Source organism: Schistocerca nitens, chromosome 2 (genome assembly GCF_023898315.1).
Source record: "Schistocerca nitens isolate TAMUIC-IGC-003100 chromosome 2, iqSchNite1.1, whole genome shotgun sequence".
Classification (NCBI taxonomy): Eukaryota; Metazoa; Arthropoda; class Insecta; order Orthoptera; family Acrididae; genus Schistocerca; species Schistocerca nitens.
The window spans coordinates 104,858,972-104,876,312 of NC_064615.1; the positions used below are offsets into that span (position 1 = coordinate 104,858,972).

General features: G+C 37.6%; 1 protein-coding gene across 1 annotated transcript in view; it reads right to left on the reverse strand.

The window, feature by feature from the left end:
- LOC126234284 (clavesin-2-like) overlaps positions 1–17,341 on the reverse strand; it is a 279,705-nt gene that overhangs the window by 9,821 nt on the left and 252,543 nt on the right. The window contains exons 7-8 of the mRNA XM_049942970.1: positions 12,648–12,758; positions 5,047–5,191 (exon numbers count right to left, since the gene is read on the reverse strand). Coding sequence (XP_049798927.1) covers positions 5,047–5,191; positions 12,648–12,758 — 256 coding nt within the window. The remainder of the gene's footprint in view (positions 1–5,046; positions 5,192–12,647; positions 12,759–17,341) is intronic.

Below are 17,341 nucleotides of genomic sequence, written 5' to 3' on the forward strand. Positions count from 1 at the left end.
TGCTTAAATGCCTATGTGCAAACTGTATTTAGTCTGATTTCTCTCTGTAAGAGAGTGGTGGTTTATTCAGAGATTGCTTACTGAATGCAGGTTCTTGAAACTTTTAAGTATGCTTTCATGTGATGGTTGGCACTTATCTTCAAGCATCAGACAGCTCAGGTTTTTCTGTATCTCCATGACATTCTTCCATGTGCCAAAAAGCGGTGACCACCCAGGTTTTAAGCCTACATTACAGACAAATACTTTCAGAAAAAGACTCATGACCATGTACATTTATATAATATGCTAATGTATTTATCATTTCAGTAGTTGCAGGGGCAACAGTCAGGATGATTGACTGATCTGGCCTTGTAACACTAACCAAAACGGCCTTGCAGTGCTGGTACTGCGAACAGATGAAAGCAAGGGAAAACTACGGCCATAATTTTTCCCGAGGGCATGCAGCTTTACTGTATGATTAAATGATGATGGCATCCTCTTGGGTAAAATATTCCGGAGGTAAAATAGTCCCCCATTCGGATCTCCGGGCAGGGACTACTCAGGAGGACATTGTCATCAGGAGAAAGAAAACTGGCATTCTACAGATCGGAGCGTTGAATGTCAGATCCCTTAATTGGGCAGGTAGGTTAGAAAATTTAAAAAGGGAAATGGATAGGTTAAGGTTAGATATAGTGGGAATTAGCGAAGTTCAGTGGCAGGAAGAACAAGACTTTTCGTCAGACGAATACAGGGTTATAAATACAAAATTAAATAGGGGTAATGCAGGAGTAGGTTTAATAATGAATAAAAAAATAGGAGTGCGGGTAAGCTACTACAAACAGCATAGTGAACGCATTATTGTGGCCAAGACAGACATGAACCCCAAACCCATTACAGTGGAACAAATTTATATGCCAACTAGCTCTGCGGATGATGAAGAAATTGATGAAATACATGATGAGATAAAAGAAATTATTCAGGTAGTGAAGGGAGATGAAAATTTAATAGTCTTGGGTGACTGGAATTCGAGTGTAGGAAAAGGAAGAGAAGGAAACATAATAGGTGAATATGGATTGGGGCTAAGAAATGAAAGAGGAAGCCGCCTGGTAGAATTTTGCACAGAGCATACCTTAAACATAGCTAACACTTGGTTCAAGAATCATGAAAGAAGGTTGTATACATGGAAGATTCCTGGAGATATTGGAAGGTATCAGATAGATTATATAATGGTAAGACAGAGATTCATGAACCAGGTTTCAAATTGTAAGACATTTCCAGGGTCAGATGTGGACTCTGACCACAATCTATTGGTTATGAACGGTAGATTAAAACTGAAGAAACTGCAAAAAGGTGGTAAATGAAGGAGATGGGATGTGGACAAATTGAAAGAACCAGAGGTTGTAGAGAGCTTCAGGGAGAGCATTATGGAATGACTGACAAGAATGGGGGGAAAAAATACAGTAGCAGAAGAATGGGTAGCTTTGAGAGACGAAATAGTGAAGGTAGCAGAGGATCAAGTAGGTAAAAATATGAGGGCTAGTAGAAATCCTTGGGTAACAGAAGAGATATTGAATTTAACTGATGAAAGGAGAAAATACAAAAATGCAGTAATTGAAGCAGGCAGAAAAGAATACAAACGTCTCAAAAATGAGATCGACAGGAAGTGCAAAATGGCTAAGCAGGGATGGCTAGAGGACAGATGTAAGGATGTAGAGGCTTATCTCATGAGGGGTAAGATAGATACTGCCTACAGGAAAATTAAAGAGACCTTTGGAGAAAAGAGAACCACTTGCATGAATATCAAGATCTCAGATGGAAACCCAGTTCTAAGCAAAGAAGGGAAAGGTGGAAGGTGTATATAGAGGGTCTATACAGGGGTGATGTTCTTGAGGACAATATTATAGAAATGGAAGAGAATGTAGATGAAGATGAAATAGGAGATATGATACTGCGTGGAGAATTTGATAGAGCGCTGAAAGACCTAAGTCGAATTAAGGCCCCGGGTGTGGACAGCATTCCATTATAACTAATGATAGCCTTGGGAGTGCTAGGCCTATCAAAACTCTACCATCTGGTGAGCAAGATGTACAAGACAGGCGAAATACACTCAGACTTCAAGAAGAATATAATAACTCCAATCCGAAAGAAAGAAGGTGTTGACAGATGTGAAAATAACCGAACTATCAGTTTAATAAGCCACGGCTGCAAACTAATAACACGAATTCTTTACAGATGAATGGAAAAACTGGTACAAGCCGACCTCGGGGAAGATCAGTTTGGATTCCGTAGAAATGTTGGAACATGTGAAGCAATACTGACCCTACGACTTATCTTAGAAAATAGATTAAGGAAAGGCAAACCTACATTTCTCACATTTGTAGACTTAGAGAAAGCGTTTGACAATGTTGACTGGAATACTCTCTTTCAAATTCTGAAGGTGGCAGTGGTAAAATTCAGGGAGCGAAAGGCAGATGGCAGTTATAAGAGTTGTGGGGCATGAAAGGGAAGCAGTGGTTGGGAAGGGAGTGAAACAGGGTTGTAGCCTATCCCCGATGTTAGTCAATCTGTATATTGAGCAAGCAGTAAAGGAAGCAAAAGAAAAATTCAGAGTAGGAATTAAAATCCATGGAGAAGAAATAAAAACTTTGAGGTTCGTCGATGACATTGTAATTCTGTCAGAGACAGCAAAGGACTTGGAAGAGCAGTTGAACGGAATGGACAGTGTCTTGCAAGGAGGGTTTAAGATGAACTTCAACAAAAGCAAAACGAGGATAATGGAGTGTAGTCGAATTAAATCGGGTGATCCTGAGGGAATTAGATTAGTAAATGGGAGGCTTAAATTAGTAAATGAGTTTTGCTATTTGGGGAGTAAAATAACTGATGATGGTCGAAGTAGAGAGGATATAAAATGTAGACTGGCGATGGCAAGGAAAGCATTTCTGATGAAGAGAAATTTGTTAACATTGAGTATAGATTTAAATGTCAGGAAGTCGTTTCTGAAAGTATTTGTATGGAGTGTAGCCATGTATGGAAGTGAAACGTGGGCTATAAATAGTTTGGTCAAGAAGAGAATAGAAGCTTTCAAAATGTGGTGCTACAGAAGAATGCTGAAGATTAGAAGGATAGATCAACATAACTAATGAGGAGGTATTGAATAGAACTGGGGTGAAGAGAAATTTGTGGCACAACTTGACTAGAAGAAGGGATCGGTTGGTAGGGCCTATTCTGAGGCATCAAGGTATCACCAATTTAGTATTGGAGGGCAGTTTGGAGGGTAAAAATCATAGAAGGGGACCAAGAGATGAATACACTAAACAGATTCAGAAGGATGTAGGTTGCAGTAGGTACTGGGAGATGAAGAAGCTTGCACAGGATAGAGCAGCACGGAGAGCTGCATCAAACCGGTCTCTGGACTGAAGACCACAACAACAATAACATTTATCATTTTAAGAATTGCTTGTCTTACTACTGCCAGGCTGTACTTCATATTCTTTTTTCTTTTGCCATCATCAGTTATTTTACTGTTCAAGTAGCAAATCTAATCTAATACTTTCAATGTGTCAGTTCCTAATTTAGTCCCCCCAGCATAATTTGATTTAAGCTGAGTGGATTCTGTTTCACTTAACCTCTTTTCAAGACCTCATTCATTCCACTCAATAGATAGCGACATATGAAAATGAAAACAGCAACCAAAATCTTAATTATTGTCTCTGCAGTTCAGTAGTACAGTAATTTGTTTTAAGAAACATCTTCGTTGCATATTATGTAGTGGTCTTCCATGCCTGGACATTTTATCTGAATATAACAATCGAGTTGTATATTTGTGTGAAACAGAAAAAAATGTTTGAAAGAAATGGTGTTTCACTTTGAAAATTTCATACTAAAGTACATGTTAAAAACCAATAATATCCTAATCTTGATTAACATTGTTCAGACAAAAACAACTTTTTTGTCCTAGATGTTACTTTGTCATGTGTATATACCATTCATTATTAAGTCTTAAAAATTATACCAATTTGTATCTATCAAGTGTACCTTGTCGTTTTCTGAGATTTACAAGTGATGCTCTAATAAGTACACTGACTGTGTGTTTGCAGACATTACATTTTCTGTTCCTCTTCCTTCTACTGGCGTAAATACTTCTTGTCTATGAGACATCTTATTATTTTTATGAAATGCACTAAATACTCCTAGCTCTGTGTAATCTGCATGTGTGATTTTACAGTGATTAAATAGGATACACTGTTGTTCTCTCATTAATTTTAAATTTTATGTCCTGCTCAGCCCACTTTAATTACACATGGTGGCTTTCTCCGAAGTGAAACTGTCCTTCCTGTTTGTTTTTTGGGGGTTGCTAAGGTTACTCTGACCAAGAACATGTGCAGAGTGATTCTTCAGTCATAGGATAAAGCAGAACATGTTAACTATGGTGTGTAAAATAAATGAAAATATTTATTGATTTTAGTTCTTGATATTCAAGGAAAGGGAGATACAGAGGTAGAAAATATACACACTATTAAAAAAAAAGTGACAAGAGAGTTTATCTTTTTACACTCTTTTGTTTATTATTAATCAGTATGAGAATGATCTTTTTCCTTGACAGTAAGTTATGCCTACATTCTTCTGCAATTTGTTTGTCACCTGCTATAGGAACTTTGGGTTTAACCATAAGATATTGAAGCAGAAGGAGATAATGTCAATGCTGAAAACTTTGGATGAAACTCACAGCGTTCATAACTAAACCTCTGCTTCTGGTAATTAACACTGCTGCTGGCAACAACAACAATTTTCACTAAAGAAATGGAAGAGCTGGGTTTTCAGATGAAGCAACACACTCATGATAGCAAATCAAAGAAGTCAGATATGCTGTCATTGGTAGAATGTTAGTTAAGTCATCTGATCTGAGATTTAAATTTTTCTAAATTAAACTTCTAAAACTAAATAATCTTTGCCCATTAACTCAAATTTTAACAAACAAAATTTTCTTAACGTTCTAGTATGTCAACTTATTAAAAACAATACTATTGAATTCTTTTTTATCAAGAACAAATTACATTAGCTTCTCACCAACAAACTTATCTTCATTTGCCAATAGCTTCATTCTCCATGCTTGATTATCAAATGGTGGTTTTTGACCACCATATTCTTGTGGCAGGATATCAGGACTAATGAAAGCATGGAGTGAATTTAGATCGCGTCCATGCAAGTAAATCTGCAACAGAAATATAATTTTGTTGAAGTGTTACTAATGTCATTAAATAATTGAATCATTTCTTTCACACACTATGTATAAATGCCTTAATCATCAAAATTTGGCAAATGTTTAAGAATAAATAGCAGGAATAAAGACTAAGCACTTCAAAGGTGCTCAGAAACTCACTATCAGTAAAAATGCAATAATGAGTCATTAAGTTTTTATTATCACCTTAGAAAAGTCAGCTTGAAAACATAAAACTTGGTAACAACATTAGTGCTTTTCTGCATTTCCATCCATCAAGATCTATGTTTTTCCCAATGATGGATGATTTGCTAGAGACCTTGACTGAAAGTTTTCATTTCAATAAATTATGAGACAGACTTGCTAGCAATTACATACCTTCAGAAGGCAAATGTATAGTACTGCTGACAGACAAGCATAAAAATAAGAGGGGCACGCTACCTACCTTTTGGAACTAATAGTACTTTCATTGTCATGAGAAAGATAAATTAGGGAACTTAAATTGATATGTTCGGGAATATATCCCTCTCTTTTCCATGATGAAGGAGCTATTAGTTTTGATAACTATTTAGTGTCTCCCTTATACTCTTGATGGTAGTATATATTCTGCCTCTTGAAAATAAATTGTCACCAACAATTCTATCTCATGATTTTTATTCATTGCTTCAGTTGAATTTGTAATGGACCTTATGATAAAGGCCTGGCTATCCCACATTCCTGGTCACTGGACTTCTCTGTGGGAGGCAGGCATGCATCAATTGGCTGTTGCTGTTGAGAGACCCCTTTCCCCCCGCCCCACCCCCAATGCGCCCCCACTGACACCCCCCCCCCCACCCTCCCCCTTCTACAGAACATCCATGTTGACACAGGCTAGAAAGATTTTCTGTGCTTTTGAGTAGAAGGGACACAAGGATCAGAGGGTACAATTGGATGCCGCTATAGGATGTGAAATGTGATATGAAGTTTGCCATTTTTTGTGAGTGCCTTTTAGCATTTGTACGTGCTGTCTTGTCAAGAGGAAATTTTGGGAAGTTAGCACTGAAGTGGAAGGAGATTGTAGCTGGGGAGGAGAAAGCACCAGTTGGACAGAACACAGGATTTCTGTTCTTAACTGGTAACATGGTGCTTGCTCAGTGAAGGAATTCCATCCACAAAAGGTCTGTGTGTCACTGTCCAGTCATGGGAATTGTACACAGGTGACACATAACGTTTAACAAAGATAATCAATAATAATTTACTTGGTTGGAAGACGAATATAAGGTAGTCTGTTGGGTGTATGGTCATGCCCATGGAAAGAGCTCCGGAGAATGTGAAAATATCGTCCTGAGGGACACTTATTGTCAAGGCAGGAAAGGGGATGCTTGTGATCCAGACAGCACTGCCCACTACATACACACCACCTGAAGGCATAGCCAGCTTCCGTAACAAAATGAAACACCTATCATTTTGATGTTTTATTACACTGCAACCAGTTTTGGTGACTCAATACACCATCTGTAGGGCTTAACTGATGCTGAGGGGATGAACTTTAGCTGCATACATGATGCTGGCATCTATGAACATCTATGAACAGGCTTCCTAGAATATAGTCAAAGCAAAGTTGCATCTGCAACTGGTAGTGGTTGCAGACACAACATAATTTTTATGGTATTCTATGGAAGTCACTTCATTGATGTTGGCCACTGATGGGATCATGTATACGATTGGAGTTCACTCCTTCAGCGTGTGTTAAAGCCTAAAGATGGTGTATTGAGTCACCAAAACTGTTTGAAGTGCAGTAAAACATCAAAATGACAGCTGAACGTGTTTCGTTTTATTACGTAAGTGTAAGACTGAAGTCCTGCAGACCATTGATTACAAGGATGGACATACAAAAACTAAATATAGCCAGCTGTCCATAGCACACCCTCCTGTTACTATGCACTGTTATGAGCTGGTGCCATCCACCTACAGTATATCTTCCATTGCAGTGAAAGCAGCTTGATCACTGTCTGATAAATGCATTACAGCCCTCATCCAAATCCACCTGATAGGTCAATTTGTCTTATAACAACCATGATTTAACCACACTGGTAATGACCCTGATTCTTGTAATTGATAATGGCCAAATTATTATTCCATTTTTGAGTGTAAAAGTAATTCATATATAGTATTTGAATAACTATACTGCAGAGGCACTTCGTTCATAGAAATAAATGTTTGTAACCAATCTCTTTATGTTCTTGCAGCTTGCACTCCAAATTCTTTCATGTAATTTACAAATGCTACACTCAAGTGCCATTTACGATACTGTGATTCCATAGATTCAATACACAAATGACACACTCGAGTGCAACTTAATAATATATTGCACAATTTTGACCAGTGTGGGACACATTTTGTCATTAACTGCCCACTGCTCATGATTTTGTTTTCATATATGTTACATTGAGACACTGTTTTTCTAACTTAAAGAAACATTTCTTTAATATTAATATGAATTAACAGGATGACATAGCATCTAGGTAGCAGTAGACTTACTAATAGGTTGGATGGTTATATGTTGTATTTGGTCTGAATGTGGTTATCATTTCAACTACTGTTTCAGTTGTAGGCTACTGTGTTTCGTATTTTGTGTCATCTTGGCATTGCTTATTTGTGTTGTGTTGGTCTTGTTGATGTCTTATTTTGGAGGCAATTAGGATAAATAAGTTGTTTAGTTCTACAGAGTAGAGGAGTTAATGAGTGAATTTAGCTGATATTTTGAAGTCATTAGTAAATGCAGATATTCAGAGGAGGTAAGAGTTGAAACTAATTGTACAATGGGGAGTTTGTAAAGAAATCTCTTGGACTGAGACAGAGCATAGTCAGGCTAGAGGGGTAAATAGTGAGGAAACAAGTCAATCAAAAAATCCATTATGGACCAAAATGTTAATGCAGTTGTATGCAATTGTGAAGAATGATGCAGGTCATAGAGAGGCACAGCCTGTAGAGCACATGAACACAAAATTTTCAAAGATGTGAAAAGCTCTGCCAAATGATCTCAGACAGTTCTGGGAATAATCTAATCACAAACTTATGGATGAAAATGCTGTGATGGAAGATGAAACTGCTGATGTGCCCTGTAGTGCACTCTTGCAACATGTGATGCAAATGATGAGCTGCAACCAAAAAGCAAGTGGGTTAATGAGGCCTGAAGCAGAAGAGCAAATAATGTGCAACAACTGCAAAGGAACCATGGAGAGTGGCAACGCCTCAGATCATGTTTATGTTGTGCTATATCAGAAGACAGATTTGTTTTCACAAGAAGCAGTTTTGCTGCAATGTGAAGTTGTAGATGGAGACAGCAGCAGTCCTGCTAGAGTATGCATCAATCCTGGCTCACCAGCAGTTGACAGTAGTGAGATGCCTGGTCTGCGAGAGCATGACAGTACAATGTCACATATTTTGACAAATTACAGAATGCATTATTTGGCACAGTGTCGGAGAATTCATTGCACACAAATTTTAGATCAGTAAGTGACTCAGAGAAATTGAGAAACGTGAGAGCACAAAAACGGCACAAATGGTGGAGACACACTCATTGCAGAAACACAGTGTAAATTTAATGACTCATGTCAGAGGGCATTCAATGTTCGTATAGGAGAAGGAGATGTATGCTGCCAAGTATAAAATCAGAAAAAGAGAGTGTCATTCAGGCAATGATCTCTCTCTAAACTGGACCACTGGATAATGAAGTTTCTTAATGATGAAAGGGAAAGCAGAATTGGATATGGGTGTCACATCAGAAAGTTTGTATTAGTAGAGAGTTGACTGAAAGTTTTGAAAAGTGTGGAAAAATGCAGGAGGAAACTTAATAACATGTAAAATTAATGCCTGGATTTCAAATTGAGGAACAGTTTAAGTAGGGAGATAGGAATAACTTTAAGAAGAGACATTTATTCAGACAGGTTGGTAGTAAATGAAATGTAAATGAGTTAAGTTATGTTTGTGATAATTATTTTGAATTATATATTATGATGGGTAGTGTGGGTATTAGATAAGTAATGGCTGTGATAATTTAGGAAGATAATAACATGTACAGCCTATTTCCAAATGTGAGAAATGTGGTAGAGTTGCAAAGGTGCATTAGAATACATTCAATAAAGTTCAGAAATGAGAAGCAAAAACACAGTATGAGATTTTACAATAATAACATATCCCAATCATGGGTGCAGCTCATATTTGCAAGGTGTTGTTTTGTTAATGAAGTGTTCGAGGTGAGGAAGTAAGATATGTAGGGGGAACATAGCTTTGGAAGAGAAGCATCATTGTGGATATTTAATGAAAGTATGTGATGTATCAAAGTGAGTTGTTGAAGAGAAGTTTTATGAGAAAGAAGTTACAGTGTTTTGAGGGAAATTGTTAAGACACTGGCAGGCATTGAGGGTTATGCATGGCAGAAGAATTCATTAGTGAAATTGGATTTGGGTTATAGAGCACTGGAAGATGCATCAAGTTAAAATTGAGAGAAGAGAGCTGTGTAGATCCATATGTGTGATAGAAGAGGTCAGGACCTGAAAAAATATACCATTCCTGAGAAGTATATCAAAGGATTGGTGAATAGAAATTTAATTATGTAACAGACAAATAAATCATTTCACAAACTGTAACAGAAGGAATGCAAAGTTGTAAGCTTATATAAGTTTATAGAGAAAGAAATGACACAAAAAACTAGATGATCCATGGAGAATCTTCAAAGTTATTCAATTTCGAGATTGAGACATATATTGTTCAAAAGTTTTGTATATGTAAATAGAAGGTACAATATCAGTTGTAATCTTCAAAGCAAGAAATATGAGGGAGTATGTCATGGATTGAGGGTATACTTATGAAAGGGAGGTTAACTTCAAGTAGGACTGAGGCAGCATTATAGTTGATGATAATTTGTAGTTCATAGTATCGCTTTTGTACACTTGCATGAATGAAAGTGATGGATGTATAAGGTTTGTAAATGATTTCTGCATAAAAAAGAGAGCAAAGGATGTTTATAAACAGTACATATTTATATGCAAAAAACAGTGAAAGGACTGTTACTTGTGCTTACCAACTAATGTTAAAATCACTTCTACACAACTGAATTTCTATGCATTATTTTATTTATTTTCATCTACATCTCTTTACTTGATTTTCTGTTCATTATTAATTACTGAACTTGAGTGCAGTATTTGCATATTAAGTCAAAGGAATAACAATATCTTAAACTGTACTTGAGTGCAATATTTGGAAATCATATGAAAGAGACTGGTCACAAACATTTATTTTTAGGAACAGTGTGCCTTCTACCAAGGTTATTCACATACAACTTACAAATTAATTTTACCCACAAAAAAGGGAGCAATCATTAGCCCATTATCAATTAAGGAATCTCAGGGTTATTACCAGAGAATTTAAATCATTGTTGCTATGAGACAGACTTGGCAGATGTACATGGATGAGATGTGTAGTGCATTTTATTGGGTACTGATCAAGCTGCTTTCAGCACTGCAGGTGGCTGGCAGTGTCTCATATAAGTGCAAAGGAATGCGGGCACGCATGCTACAGAAGACTGGCCATATCTCCAGGTGCCGCACATGTGGCTAGCAGTGCCATCTCAATCACATGAGTCTTCTTTCACTTCTCACCAACAAGTGTCATCATTCCCATCCTGCCAACAAGTTCCTCAAGGTAGATATTTTCAAGTTCTCCAGCTCTATCCCTGGGTGTGGCCCTACAGCCAACTGGCTAGCTTATATTCTTCTTCCAGTCTATCAAATTGTTGCTCATCATCCTTGTTAAATCTTCTGTGCCACTGACAGTTCCCACAGCTGAACGACCACACGCAGTCCTTTCACGGGTAGAATTCTTTCACTGAGCAAGCTCCACGTCACCAGTTAGGAACAGATATCCCATGTTGTGTCCATTTGTCACCTCTTCCATCTTCTCTGCTAAAATCTTCTTCCACTTCAGTGTAATCTTCTCCACACTTTCTTTTGGCAGGAGAGCACATGCTAATGATAAGTCTTTCACAGAAAATGGCGAGCTGCATATCAAATTTCATATTGATATCTCTCATCCTGTGAAGGCATCCAATTGTCCCCTCTGAGCACTGATCTGATAACATGTCTCCTCTACTCAAAAGCACAGAAAAACCTTCTGGTGTATGATAGCATGGATGTCCTAGAGAGTGGAGGAGGGGGGTTGAAGAGGCAGGGGTGGGGGGTGGGGGGGTGGGGGAGGAGCTGGTTGGCACCAGACCATTGTAGTCCCTAAACACACTCGGCATCACCATGCGTGATGATGGTTGGGTGTTCATCTTTCTCAGTGATGGTGAATTTACTTGTTCCCACTGCTTGCTTCACTCTATTGTTTGAGGATCATAGTGATTAAGTTGCTAAAGAAATCATCTGGTAGGTCTGACACAGCTTCACATTTCTCCTCTCACCTTTGTTCAGTTGGATTTCTAAAGGGGAATGAGCAATCACAGAACCCATTAGGGTAATTTTGTCATGTTCAAAAAGGTGTCAAAGGTGTTGAAAACTGATCCATCACTGATTTTCACCTTTTTCACTATCACCTTGATTGTGATATGTAGGGTTTGAAGCATCAGGGCCTGAACTGCTCTTAAAATTTTGTGTTATTCACTTTGTTCTTCGTCTTCAGACTTTTATACTGACCATCGAACACTCCACTTTTTCAATAGGCTGTGCCCCCCCCCCTTTTTTTCTACTCTAGAGGCATGCTACTGTGATACGGGGATGTCAATGTGTACAGGAGTGTGGTCATGTTATAATTAAAAGTGCAGCTACTGACAGAGGCCAGTGTGGGCAAAAATTACTTATGCTGGAAAAAAAAATAGCTATAATATTGGCCACCATGTGCAAATATGGCACTGTAGAGCATTGTGTCAATGTTTTCAGTGCCAATATTGAAGAAACTGTATAAGCAGCAGTTAATAATGAGATCAACAATTCGCCTTTTTTGCTTGTTTGACCTTCTCTGCCCACATCCTGCTTCTCATCCATTATATATGGAAATATTTCTATATGTCTTCCTCGCACTCACAGCTACAGATTTGTGCCTGGTGGCCAAGACTGGAAGCAATTTTTTCCAGCATAAATTGTTTCTGCACTAACAGATCAGAATATCTACCAAGTTTCACTCTCGTGTGATAATTACATCCCACAGTGGACCTCTGTGAGTACTGTACTTTAATCACACACACACACACACACACACACACACACACACACACACACACACACACACATGCACGAGAGTGCACAGAGCCATGGTTGCCTTCCAACACTGTTCACTGAGAGTGGGTGCTGGCCGTGACTTATTGACTGAGCTAAGCATTTCCTACTGTCTGTTTTTCTAATATGTCTGTCAGCCTTCTCTTAAATATCTTATACATACTACTATTAAATTATTTTGTGAGGTGTTTCATTACCCTTCTCCGTATCTTGTCTTTGAGGAAAGGTTTCAGAACTGCAAATACTGCATCAAAGTAGAATGGCTGGTTTATGACATGGAATCCTTTGAAACGTAGTGGAAATGTTTCCTGAAGAAAAAGAAAAGAAACATAAATAACATTCACAATAATATTATTTATACATTTTACTGGGTATATGTTTCAACTGATAGAGGTGGTTCCTACCTTCACACACACACAAAAACTGTGATGTGCACCAGTACTAACAGTGCTAGTGATTTTAATTTTGTGATAGCTACAGCACCCAAACTTGGACCTAAACTCACACATGTTTGCAGATATGCAGATGGCGCAAAACTTTTTTGAGTAGTATTTTTTCCCTGTTTATGAACATACCAAAAGATAATATTAAATGAAAAGTAGGCTATAAAATATTATATAGTTAAAGATGGCAATGATCATGATTCCATCTATAAGATGTGCATCACATTATGTGCTAACAGTATGGCTTTGTTTTTCCAGAGTCCAGATATTCAGATAGTATGGAGTTAGTTATGAGATATAGTTTAATTTGTTTTTAAACTCTTAGAAGATACTAAACCATAAACAAATACTATTAAATTTCTGCAGCTAGGACCTCGGTCTCTGTAACGAGAAGCACACATCACCAATAGGGGAGCTCAAAACTTACAGTGTTGGAATAATGCACAAGAATGTTCTCAGAGTAATTGCAAGGATATTTACAGTGTTAGGAAGCTAATAATTCACATGTATATTTGTGGAACGTAAATGTAATCACACTTTAATGCATGCAAGATCTACAAGTTACATATGCAAGCCTCTTCAATGTGTCAGTTTATACATTTTTACATTATATGGTGGTTTAAAGAAAGGTTCATGTTCCTCTACCTCCATGCAGTACTCATAATTTATCACTCGACCCAGTTTGTCTGAAAATACCTCCTGATTTTCTTTCAGAATTTGCCATAGATCCTCCCTTTGGGCATCAGATAGTCCTTCTGTTTTATCCACTACCTTTCGAAGGATTGTCTCCTTGTCTCCATCTTCAACTATCTGCCTCACCGGAAACCAATCAAATTTTTGACCTATTCCTGAATCATGATCATCTCTAAATTCTGCCCATCTCAGCTGGTTCTCTTCCATTACTCTAGATGATTCAAATGGTATTTCTAATACCGCACTATCAACTTGACAAACTATTATCCCTTTTTCACAATCTATAATTACTTTCCGTTTTATTAACCAGTCAATGCCTAAAATGATTTCGGTTTCCCATAGCTCATGTTTCACTTTCGTACATTGTTGTGCCCCTGAAACCTCCTTCTTCAGGTAACGGGCTCAGTCGCCTGCTACGATAATCCTCATTGCCGGGGTCTTCCTCTACCTCTTCTTCCTTGGTACTTTTAATTTCTAGCCTTTAAGGGAGTCTGTCACTCAGTCTATGTATCCATTCCATTTTCCCTATAATCTAGAATTTTATCATTTAGACTAAAAACTTTCAGTTTCTGATATCTTGATTCCTTAGTCTGTGTTATGTTGTGCAACCTTTAATTCGTCTCAGGAATTACATTTCTTGTGCCTGAATACGGCTTTCAGAACATGCTCTGCTAACAGTATACTGCGCCTTCCACATCGCTGGCAACGGATTCTACACAACGCTGGTGACTACTTTGAAGGACAGTGACAGGTGCAAACATGTAACTCTTTTGTATCGGTTGTGAATAAATAGTTGCCATTATTTAAGTTCCAACATTCGTAGCATTGTGGGGACTGCATCTGTTTTGAGTATCTTTCTGTGTTTATGAGCTGTATATGTTATATTACTGTTTGTTTTTGCACAACACTTTATTGATCCTTGCTTCATCATAGGAGAAACTGTGAGTAGACAAAATATAAATCATTCAAGAAGAGCTTTGTTCACTTTCACAAACTGTATAGTCTGTATTTTTTGACTAGAAACCTCTTTCTCAGTACCATTTTGACTATAAGAAATCAGTACAGCCTATTGTGCGATGGTGGTAAAAATAAACTTACATTCTCAGTGCAGTTCAGTAGAGGGTGCTGTTTCTCCAGTTAGAAACAAAACAGTGTTGCTTGTGTACACTTCTCAGCCTGTGAAAAAGCTGCAAAGGGCCATTTAAAGCTTAGAATAGATGTTGTCATTTTGTGGCAAGAAGGATTGTCAGCACGTGAAACTGGCCAACAAACTGGCATACACCACAGCGGCAGCTGTCAAACAATGAAAATGTGCATTGCAGTGCGCACGTGTGGTCAACAGCACCAACTGACAACTACTACCTACAAATTGTAGGTCAATGGTACTGCAGGGAAAATGCAACAGAACCGCTTGCTACCATTTGGAAGCCAATAGGAAAGGCTGCATCAATACGGACAGTATGCAGCCACATCCACACGATCATTTTGGCGTCTAGGCATCCACTATGAACAACAGTACAATCCACACACATCAAAGTGGTGTGGAAGAAGGTGAGCAAGGATATACCTAGAATGGTACCTAAATAAGTGGCATCATGGTCTCTTGACTAATGGGTGTAGGATCAGTATGACACCTGATGACCATCACGGAAGAGTGTTGGGGCAACCTGTATCATTGTAAGAGGCACAGAGGGGAGTGAGTGTACCAGATCTCAACCCAGTTCACCACTACCAAAGCCCCATTGTCTTGATGTGCCTGTGCTTATCACACAAAGGACTGCACCAACCATAATTTAAGAGTGAAATTAAAAATTAAAATCACTTTTCCAAGTTTTGTCAGTGTATGCTGAAGTATATCAATGTCAACATGGTAATGTCTCAGCATGATCAAATGAATATGTTAGGCAAAATATATGATCTTTTTTTTAAAAAAAAAATGGCAATGAATAATAAAACCACAAAGCTAAAAACTGTTCGGAATATGCAAACGTAAATCACAATTAAAAGTTACATATCTCAACTTCATCAGAGAAATATTTTGATTACAATTGGTGTTTTCACAAAAAACTGAAGCTGTTAAATATTAGGCTCACAAAGCTGAAAATTCATATGTAACCGCATTTAATGTAAAGATATTAAATATGTGACACCAATAACCTACCTCTATTAGTTTTCAAGTTATTTACTAAAACCCAAATTTGGAATGAATACACCTTTTTTCTTGGTAGATTTAGTATCATTGGTATTTGTAATAGGAAGTTCTAATTACAGCACTCAATTACATTCATGCAGTGTTACAGTTGTATCATGTTTCAAGACTGTATTGTAAATAACAATGATTACAAGGAATCTTAAAGAGGCAGTTCAAAGGTCATTTTCAACTGCCCATTCAATTCTAAAAATTGTAGCCAGTAAAGTTTAAGTGCAATTGAGCTAAAACTTTTTTCAGTAACTGAAGCAAACTTAACTACATTTATATAAAAATTAAGAAAATTGTAAATTGTTAAACAACAGAGCTACTATTTAATACATGTCCAAGAAAGAGATCATTTAAATACTGCTTCATGTTTCATTTGTCGGTCTGGTGTGCCCATATATAAATTTGGTCAAAGAGGCAGTTGTGGAGGGAGACATCACACTAACATGTCAAACAGGTCATGTCAGGCAAATTGTTGCACACGTTGTGCATTGGATGACATCAGAGGTGGGCAGACTGGAATGCATTTTTGGTAAAAACAGCAAGTGAACTCACGAGGACTGTACACTATACTGATCACTAGAGTTCATGGAAGTAACTGTCTGTGTCTGCCTGTAATGTTGACAAAAGCGAGTGGCAAATGGTGGGATTATTTTCCAGTTTTAAGGTGAGCAATCAACTTTTGATGATTAGAAGTCAGGGCAATAGACCATTTTACTTGGAGCTCCCTGTAGAGATTGCCTCTGAACTGCTAATTGTGCTTTTTCCAATTGGGATATTATTATTATTAGGGATATTATTATATTTTGTGTGTGTGAACTTTCACAGAATATATCATTCAATTAAAACTCAAAATTTTTATTTATAGTCATAGTTCCTGATCCCACTGAGTAAACAGCAAGTAGAAACATTTTCTTTCAATGAGCACTAGGAGTAATGTGGTCTTACAGACTGGAAATTATGGTCTGTATTTTCTCCATCGCTTTATGGCTGACCACAAATAGTATTCAGGCTCTTGTAAAAGCTGAAGGTAAGTGTAAGCACACACAGACAATTTAAGATGGCAAAACTATCAATTCCCTCTTCCCTGTCCCATTCACAAATGATGTGTGGCTAACATGAGTGTTGATAAACTTGCTAATGAAACCTAATCTCTCTGATATTCTCATTGCAGTCATTATGAAAGGCATATGTGAGAAGGAAGTAAATATGTTAACCTACTCTTCTTCAAATGTACACTATCAGAATTTTAACAATTTGTGCTAGGGGGTTAAGCCTCTCCAGTCTTTCTCCTATAGTCTCTGTCACTGGAAACTGTTTGTTATTTCTGCAGTAATCTCATGCTAACTAAATAATCATTTGACAAAATGTGCCCTTCTACATTAGATCTTCTCTGTCTCTTCTATTATTCGAACCTGGTAAGGGCTTCAGACTGATGGGTAAGAGCGAAGAATTGGTCATTCAGGTGTTTTGTAAATTACTTATTTTCATGTAAAAACTGTATTTCCTTAATACTCTTCCAATGAATCTCAGCCTGGCATCTGCTTTTCTTACATTC